This window comes from Megalobrama amblycephala, linkage group LG9, assembly GCF_018812025.1.
Source record: "Megalobrama amblycephala isolate DHTTF-2021 linkage group LG9, ASM1881202v1, whole genome shotgun sequence".
Classification (NCBI taxonomy): Eukaryota; Metazoa; Chordata; class Actinopteri; order Cypriniformes; family Xenocyprididae; genus Megalobrama; species Megalobrama amblycephala.
The window spans coordinates 20,462,949-20,473,311 of NC_063052.1; the positions used below are offsets into that span (position 1 = coordinate 20,462,949).

The 10,363-nt window shown below is 36.2% G+C and overlaps 1 protein-coding gene across 1 annotated transcript; it reads right to left on the minus strand.

The window, feature by feature from the left end:
- Positions 1-5,522: 5,522 nt before the first annotated feature.
- LOC125274578 lies at positions 5,523-9,970 on the minus strand. The gene is made up of 4 exons (XM_048200954.1): positions 7,843-9,970; positions 7,602-7,760; positions 7,398-7,493; positions 5,523-6,658 (listed from the first exon to the last, which is right to left on the minus strand). Exons 1-4 carry the CDS (start codon positions 8,179-8,181, stop codon positions 6,344-6,346), a joined length of 909 nt encoding a protein of 302 aa, XP_048056911.1. The 5' UTR covers positions 8,182-9,970; the 3' UTR covers positions 5,523-6,343.
- Positions 9,971-10,363: the final 393 nt, after the last annotated feature.

A 10,363-nucleotide genomic window follows, 5' to 3' on the forward strand; every position in this document is an offset into this window, starting at 1 on the left:
CAAACAATAACAGTATTATTTTCAAAAACTTGCAGTTTGAAACTATTTTTCAAAAGCCTCCAAAACGCAGTTGTAAATGAACAACCAAAAGTTTTCCATAAGAATTAAACATAACCCTGACAGTCTTCCATTCCACCATATTTGGATACTGAGGTGTCCTAATGTGATTTCCTTACTATTGCACTAGTGATAAATTTGAAACCTTTGTACTCTTATTGCAATATCTTGCAGCTATGACAAAATTTATTGTACATATAGTAATTCATTTTGTAAGGCACTCTAATCTATTTTATGATCAGCTATTCATTCTACAATCCACAGAGCAATTGCATCATCTTGTATTTACCAGTGAACATGTTCCACTGACAAACTCAGCACGTACAGAGTATTGGCAGATACATTTTACACACTAATGCAAAATGGACTCTTTAGAGGCATGTGTACCATGTGCAAATTGAAAACGGGGACAGACACACACTCTTTGGTTTAACCAAGCCTCTGAGTGATTGCAAGGCTACGTTCCCTCTGCACGGCTACATTCCCTCTGCACCGGTTCTGAATACAGCTTATTAGTCGCACTATTTGGTTTCATGCATTTCTATATCCTATATATCCCCTTATGCATTTACAGCAGATATAAAGAATAAAGACCTGGCACAATACAGTCTGTTTTCAAGTTCACAGCACAAAAGGATATTCTGTCTTCTCTAGACTGTCTGAGATACGGTTGTCATGGATTTAGGCTTAACCGGAGCTATGCAGTAAGTTTAACTAAGTAATTAAAAGGATTTAACATGTTCTTAAAAAAAAAAAAAATACTGCATACATGCTATTGGGTGATTCCGGAGAGAGTTAGTGCACATTATATCATGATGAAGACTAAAAGTTCAACACATTCAAACTAAATTACTACCATACATGTACAAAAGGATTGGCATTTACAGTGTCCTCAATATAAAGAGCAACAGGAGTTCATCATGCATGTTTGACTGTTTAGGAATAATTTACTCACCCTCAAGTTTGCTCACCCATATGATTTTCACCAGTGCCATTCAGTATTTTTTTTTTTTTTTTTTAATATACCTAGACCTGTTTGCTTTCTAATATTTGAATTATTATTTGTTATTATTAGCTGGACGTTAAAAAATAGTATTCATAAAAATCACTGTCCACTGTACATTTTTTAATGGAACAGTTTATTGAACTTTTAAACAATCTTAAAAAAGAAAGAAAAAAAATCTTTAAGAAAATACATTTGCTTGTGCAGTGTTACTCTACAAGATAAAGTTGGAACACTTGTCACTTGAATGCTATGTCATTTCAACTACATTTTCCCATCCCATTCTTAAAGTCCCCCTGTGGTGAAAATCAAGTTTAATGTTGTTTATATGTCTATGTGGTGTTTTTAATATGCTTTAATACAAACCATGTGCAAATTCATAAGTCAACCCCATTGCTGAGTGTTTTCTATTTAAAACTGCAATGATCTAAAGACAGTTTCAAAAACACGGTTTGAAATTGCTGGTGTTAGTGACATCGCAAACTACCTTGTCATAGGCGTAACTTGCTGGTGGTGCCACTTTTTTGGTGCCACTTTTTGCCAGGGTCGATATTATCCCCACCACTTTTTGAAACATCTTGTGGCACGAATTTATCTAATACAAAAGAAACATCTCTAGTTGATTAGCAATTTGTTCATTTGTGTTAAATTATAGGCACTCTGGGGCTAGGATATGTTGAAATTATGTTGAGTGCTCGTTGCCACTGTTATCAGTGGCGCAAAAGTGTTCTCTTGGCATTTGTGCACACTGCGCAGTCTTCACACGGATGAACGCTTCAATCTATCACTTAACGCTGTTGGGGAGACTCTCTATTCGTTTCGGTGAAATCACAAAACAAAATGCACATAAACATGTCCCTGCTCTTGATATACAATCACTGATCAACAACTTTAATGAGAAAAAAATCTAATACATTATTCAAGGGCAGATTACCCTTGAACCCAGAACCTCTGGCACGCTGAACAAAAATTCTACCACTAGTCCATCAGATTCAGTATAATCTTATATTAAATGCAGATCCACGTATTTATTGACTAATGGAATGGAAATACTCTTGGTACTAACAATATATTGTATCATAGTAGATGTAAGGATGAAACTATCATATTAACACTCTGAGGTCTGAAAACGCGCCGGCGCGTTTTGCAGGTTTTTTTTCACATTGCAGCAAAACAGACTTAAAATACTCCGTCATTTTTTGTCACAGAGAAATAAGTAATATATCAATTGAAACTATAGAATATCTTCTTTTATTTGTATACACTCAGAGTAAAAACACAATGTTGTGCTTTTTGTAAAATAAAGAAAACTAACATGATGCGTGATCTCTCCTCTCCCTCTGAACGAAGTCCAATCTGATAGTTCTCAGAAAATGAACTGTAACTTAGTGAATACTAATCACAGAAAAATTAAACTTATGTCTAAAAAACGTTAAGATGTCAGGTTTTGAATCATGTAAGTCAAATCGAAAACAAACCTTCCGTGTTTATGTAATCTGTATGAAAAGAGAGCCATGTCAGAAGTCCGTGATTCAGCTCATTATCCGCTAATGCGGCCACGCCCACAGAGTCAGCGCTATTCAGACGCAAATTCAGAGGCAATACATGCATTCATCATCTCAATCGTGTATTTATTGTCTTGAAAAGTATTTATCTGGATGTAAAAGTCATGGTTAGGGAGCTCTAGAAGACATACAGTTAGTTCCTGTTTTCTTTTCTTCTATAGATGAATTCTAGATGAGTTTTTGTTTCTTTAGCGCCCTCCGGCTGCTGTATGAATTGGAAACTCCATTTATGGAATAGCCTCTTCTTCTTTTAGATGAATTTGTGGACTAAAAATGCACAGAGCGCCCTCCGACTTCAAGGATGAATTGAAAACACCAGCGCTCATAGTAATGATAATGAATTTTAAATAAATATAACTCCTCTGTATAGAAAATTGACATAAGCATATGAGAATCCAATATTTCTCCAAATGTGCATGCTTTTAAACTAAAAGCCTATATTCAGACTCTTTGCATCACAGAAATACATTATATTTTAAAGTATAATATAAAACCATTACTTTATATTGTAATAATATTTTTCTGTATGTTTCATATATCATGATGAGCTTGAGACATCACAGAAGGTTTTTTTCACAGCCTACCTGACTGAAATGCCTCATTAATATGCAAGTCATTTCAGCTCATTACTATCCAATTCTTTTGTCTTCACAGGTGAGAATGGCCCATTATTCAGTGGTGATTCACGCCTCCTCGCATACTGTGTTTCTTGGCAAAAAGTGTCTTACAAAAACTAAATCAATATATTGTTTTATATGAAGGAGTAGGCAGCATAAATTTACATATTATGATGTTATTATGAACCATGCCTTTCTCCACTGATGTTCTGAGTTGTTCAAAGTGTTCCTATTTAGAAGGCAGACTCAGATAGCGAACGGGAAAATGGTTTGTGTAAAATTAGCAACACATTATTAGCAGCTGTTTGATAATGTAGGCTAGTCAAGCAAAAGGGTAATCATATTAATTACTGTTATGTGTCCAACATTGTAAAGAGCGATACCATTGTGCAACATTTACTACAGTAAAGTTGATCGAGTGGATCTCTGAGTGTGATCTCTCAATTAAATGAAGCAAGGGTGTAGAGTTACATTCAAGCTATTTTAAGGCATGAAGAATTTTTTTTTACATGAAAAATATTTTTTTAAATGTGTCATTTTGGTGATCAAAGATGAGTTTTAAGGGATAAAATTATTGACTACAGGGGGGCTATAAATCCGAGTAATGGCAGAGTAATTTGCTTTACAAATGTACAGCAATAGTCTCTTTTCAACTGTTGCACAACTGTGCTCCAAACTCCAAATCTAGAGCAGCTATGCAACTGCAGCTTTATTTGGCATTGGCTGTATAGCCTGATGTCATATGCCGATCGGTCTGCACAGTGCTGATGCATCTCAAACAAGCCTGTAAGACACGCATTTTCTTTCTCAACTATTTACATTCACTTACGACATAACTGACTATGTTTCACAAGGATACTCACCGGTACGTGCATTTTGACATCATATTGAAGACTAGAAAGAGAACTCAATTTAGTAGGTTCACGCTCTGTCTGAGAGGTAGCTTTCTCGATGTGCGCTTTAGTTGTTTGTGCAGAGAATATTTATTGAAAATGTTATTCAATTGCTTTCCTGTAATGTAGGGAACAACTCAGTTCATGTTTTTACTTACATATACTATTTAGCACTCTCTCATTTTACCGTCAGTTAACATTAGTAATATGCTCTTCATTTTACTTTCTTTGCTGTTGTATATATCCAACCGAACAAACTTTACAGCAATGTCTAGAGGAGAAAAAGAAAAAAAAAATATGCTTGTGCATCTGTGCCACTGCTCGCTCAATCCACTCTGAGTGTTTTTCGTTTATCTGCTTAGTAGCTATAGGTGTGCCATGTGAATATATAATTTGTTTAATATTCTGCTAATTAGATATTTATCTCCATTCTATCTCCATTATGCTCTCTGTTTGCTTTGATGTCGGGGTTTCACTGTAAAATGTAATAAGTAGAGTTAACTTAAAAAAGTGAGGAAACCGATTGCCTTAAATTTATAAGTAAAGTATACTATTCATTTTAAGTTGGCTAAACTAAATAGTATTTGTAGACTTAACTTACTCATTAAGTAAAGTATACTATTCATTTTAAGTTGGCTAAACTAAATAGTATTTGTAGACTTAACTTACTCATTAAGTAAAGTATAGTATTAATTTTAAGTTGGCTAAACTAAATAGTATTTGTAGACTAAACGTAATTATTAAGTACAATTAAGTACTGGTGACTCAAAAGCATTAGTTGTGGTAACTTATTATTAGTGTTCACTTTACTAGTAAATTTAAGGAAACCGATTGCCTCACATTTTTAAGTAAGCTAAACTAACAAAAACGAGTAAAGCAAAAAATGAACTATGTTGTCAAAACATTCATTTTATTGTAACAGTGTCCAAAATTTTTTAAGCATTTTTAAAACAAAAAGGGTTGATGGTGAGTAATTAAAAACCAACAAGTCAACCCAACAATAAAACATTTGTGTTACTGCAAACACACAGATAACCGATTAAAACAGACATTTTTGTTGTCGGTATAGGGATTTGTCAAGTTTCAGCTATAAGTCTTGTTTCAGCTATTACAAACGTATATAAAAAAAAAAAAAAAAAAAAAAAAAGTTTCATTACTGCAGTTTTGGTTTTTGCATCCAGGCTGACAGTTGATTAAATAAAACTCACAAATTACGGCAGAATTGCAGCAATTACGGGTTTGCTTTTTCTAGAATTTGTATCCAGGATGACAGAATTATACATCCAAAGTGTAACAACAGACCAACAACAGTCTTGTTTCTGCCATCAGCTCAAATCTGATTAAAACAACAGCCTTTTTTTTTTTTTTTTTTTTAATAGGGATTTGTTTTAATCAGTCACCCATCAACCTGGATACAACACCCAAAATGCAACAACAGACACAAGACTAAATCTTTCTGTTATAACTAACAAACACATCTTGACTAAAAGTTTTGGTTTTGAATCCAGGTTGGTAGGTGTCTGATTAAACCTACCAAAAAAATTCAACAACAGACCTACTGTAACATGGTCTTGTTTCTGCCATCAGAAACACAAAGAACACATCTTGATCAAAACATCCAAGTTATGCAGCAATTACAGTTTCTTTTTTCTAGGATTTATACCCAAGTTGATGGATGACAAAAAAAAAAAAAACCTCAACATGCAACAGACATACAGTAACAAATCCTTGTTTCTGCAAACACTAAACATTTTAAATAAAACAGATTTGTTTTAATCAGTCACCCATCAACCTGAATAAAACACCCAAAGTGCAGCAACAGACCTACAATAACATGGTATTTTTCTGCCATCAGAAGCTTAAAACAAAAATGAATTAAAACATCAAGGTTTTTAAGTTGCGGGTATTGAGATTTTTAATCAGTCACCCATCAATCTGGATACAACAACCAAAAGGCAACAATAGACCTAAGACAGTCTTGTTTCTGCTATTAAAAACATATTGAACAAATTCTTTACTACAAAGCTTTTAGTGACTGGAGTTTTGGTTTTGTATCCAGGTTGGCAGGTGACTGATTAAAACTCAAAAAAATGCAACAACAGACCTACAGTAACATGGTCTTGTTTCTGCCATCAGAAACACATACACACAAAAAACAGACCTACCGTAACAAGGTCTTGTTTCTGCCATCAGAAACACAAAGACACATTAAAACAGTAGGTTTTTTAGTGATTGCAGTTTTGGCTTGAGAGATTTGTGCCCCAGGGAAAGAAAAACCCTTTGAATGAACTCAAAAGTGTTTTTAAGTTGTGAAGGGTACTCCATATTTAAAGCATAGATCAGCCCAAAAACAAAACACATGGCATGTGGAACATTCTCAAGTCCATCCATTGCTATAACACCCTCCAAAATTATTGCTGTATCAGTGACCTCCAATGGCAAACCTTGTGGAGACGTCGGGCTGTCCTCTGGCACCACAGTGAGAATTCCTATCGATACTTGAGGTGCAACGATATCAATGTCCTATAAGAAAGAAAGAAAAGCGATATTAAAATACATTCTTATATTGCAAACGCAAACAAGTGCATGTTCCTTGTAAAAATTTAAACTGCTTAAGGTGCTGTTACTAGTTCTTGAAGTAACTAGTAAATTTATAACCTGGCTTCAGTGGGAATTGTCAGTGATAATTTGGACTTTTTCAGCAAAAGCATCGAAACATTTAATAGCAATATCTTTTAGGTAAAACAGTTACATCCATCCCATGATCGGTTTGGTTTCAAACATTCCTCAAATATCTTCCTTCGTGTTCATCAGAAAGAAATTTATACAGGTTTGTAACAAAATGAGATCCTTTCCCTATTCTTTTAATGTTTAACTTATTTAACGCTAATTATTGGTCATTGAAAGGCATTTGTTTTTGTTACTGCTGAAACTGTCTATACCAGCAGAGAGTGAGGCGATAGGGTGGAGAAGGGATGCTGCTAAAACTGTCACGGGACATAGGTAAGGAATGGCTATATATAGAGACCTCTTTGTGCTGAGATGGATTGAAATTGAATTGGAAAAATTCAAGACACTATTCTATATGAGATTTTTATAGTTTGAAAACAGTTTCATCCATATTTTAAGATTTATTTGATCAAATGTTATGTCTTCTATGTACTTTATATAAGATCTCTTAAGTAAACGTAACACTGACACAGAAATTGGGACATCTTTCTTGTAGCACTTTTTACAGATATTAAATTAGAAGAATACTTACAAAGCATGTTTTGAAGAAGTCTGTAGTGTCTTCCCCAAGAAGGACAGCAAGACCACGGAGAACTGCTGTCCGTCGAGCAGTGACATCAGTGATGTTCTAACAAATAATACATAAAACATCAAGATCAACAGTGAAAACAGATCACTTTAAAGTTGACAGATGGACTTACACTATTGTAAAAAAAAAAAAAAAAAAAACACTTACTGCAGACTTAATTTGCATTAGAAGCTCCAAGAGCTTTTTTCCAGTTGTGCCTTTCTTTGATTCGAAAATTTCCAGAAAACGAGAAGTATGTTTATCAAGGGCTGAGAAGAATTCTTGCTTCAGGTTTTTGCTTGTGATCCGGTTGAACTCAGCAATAATCTACGTAAAGGAGAACAAAAGAAACAACACATTAAGACTTAAAATATTTTTACATGCCCTAGATAAAATGTGTCTTAATTACCTGACTTTCCCTGAAGAGTGCTGGCCATCTTTGTAAAGTCTCCTTTACTGAAGGCTCCTTTTCAACCAACTCTTTTCTTCTTAGCGAAAAAGTTATGTACATGTACTGTGCTGTCAGTGTAGAACTTGGATGTCGTTTCTTCATTTCCTCCACAATTTCTAATCGTTTTGATTCCATGCTGCTTTCATTTTCACCAGAAGGCATATTGGGTAGAAAATTGATCTCGAATCGTTTGGGTTTCTTGACATTTCTTGGAGAATCTTGGCTCCCTCTTTTCATTGAATTAACAAGAACATCGGTGCATCCAGCTCTCCGTAGTTTGCTCCTGTAATTACCCATTTTAAACTTTATACTGTTTTTCCATCCATTCCATCCAGTGGTGAGACTTACCTCATCATGCTCTTATCCAGCCACGTGCAAATTAATGAACCTGCTATCTGAACCAAGTAACTACGCATGTGCAGTCTTCTTCTTCGTCCAATTAATGAGCTCTCACTCCTTTGGAGTATTACCGCCACCTACTGTATATATGGTGCATTCACAATACTTAAACTTTTAAGTTGAGCTAAATGAACAAGTTGAGTTTAAGCACTTTGTGTGGGGAAAAAGTTGGAATTACTTAGTTAAACTAAGTAATATCAACAAACTTAATAAAATAAGTTAAGTTTACTTAATCATTTTAGTAAGCTCAGCAATTACATTTTACAGTGTTGTTTGTCTGGACACAAACACTGTACACACTCTGTGTGGCATCACTTTTTGGTATTGGAGCATTTTAATGAGTACGAGTACAAGTACACAAGCACAGTATCGGGCCTGATACTGATACTGCCATCTCTACTGCAAATAAACCTACCTGTTTGAGTTTTACCTCAGTTCTGGTCATTGCGTCCAAGCCTGATCGTGACAGAAGGTCAGACCAAACAATATTTTCCAATCACTCCCCCGAAAATCTTCTCCTCTCCCTTTCACAAGATGCCCATCCCCTTGAAGACTGCCACATGGTGTCCTGGAATTACGGCACTCTACCTGTTTTTGGAGTGTGCTGGATGATCACTTGTTTCGACTACTGGAAGTAGGAGCTACCACCTGCACACTGACACAGTACTTGGATTATGCGCTGTGGCTGAGTGGCTCGCCATTCACGGATGGAGGTATAGAAGATGAGGACATCTTCTCACCCTCCTCAGCCCACTCCCACCATCATCCAGTCAGCAGTTATTCTCATTCCAGTGACCGCACCTGCCTTGGAACTCCTCCCTAGTGTTCCCCACTCTTCACGGCCACCACAAAGCCAGTGCCACCAAGGACACTGGGAAAGGTGGAGCCCACTGCAGACCCAGAGCTTGTCCAGGTGTGTGAGCTGGCCCCAATGTCCGTTCTGGAGCTCAAGCCTGAAACAGTGTGGGTCCTGGAGCCTGAAAGTGCATTTGCCATGAGCATGAACCACAAGCCAGAATCCACCGCAGACCCAGAGCCGAAGCCTGCCAAGTCTGACCAGGTGTGTGAGCCAGTATTGATGAAGAATGTTCAAACTCTCAACTCATTGTGAACAGACAAGTGTATTCTATGTCAAAGATTGTTTCAGTAACTCAATGTATTTTAAAATGTATTTTTAATAATGTTAAAATGGTGTAATATTCATGAATTTTATTATGTATTTATCCATTTCATTCTGAGTGCCGGGAGCTTGCTGAGAGAGCCCGCACACGTGCTCTGATTGGCTGTGATTTTTGATTGACTTTATCGCGTCTCATAGTCACATCTGGTGTGGACAGACAAACTGTTTGTCACTGAAATCTTACCACATTGCATCTGATTAGGACCCGGCATTACAGTCAAGTAACCCATTATGGTATAAACCAAATCAGCTGTACAAAAAAAGTAAGTATAAATATAGCCTAATATAGCCTAAATGTGGCCCATATGGGACCCTCAAATGAACAATAATGGGCGACCTAACAGGGGTTCACAACTTTAAACCAATTTGGGTCCCACATTTAGCCCATTAAAGACCCCATGCCCAGATGATGCTGATTTAACCCAGATAAAACCCATGTCTGGCACACATGGGCATATTGGATGGAAGTCCAAGTTTTGGTGCAAGTCGACTTGCGCAGTGTGCGTACAGTCGTCTGCGGAAGCTAGTTATTTTAGTTAATAAACTTTTAAATATGGATATTTTTTTTTCTAACAAAAACCCATCGCTTCGCTTCAGAAGGTCTTTATTAACCCCCTGGAGCCATATGGATTATTAGGTAACACTTTACAATAAGGTTCATTAGTTAAAGGTGCTGTATGTAGGATTTCTGTCTGCTAGAGGTCGCTAAAGGTCTATTCAAAACAAAGGCGTAGCTTGATGACACCAAGTTTGAGCGTGGAATCTTGGGACATGTGGTCTTCACCTCATGTCCACCTCAAGAATAGGGATAGGACTCGGGAAGAAATAATGTTCATGGATTTATTAACGTTAGTATGAAGCAGAACAGAACCGAGTGTTGTGGTAGCTGAACGAGGCTGC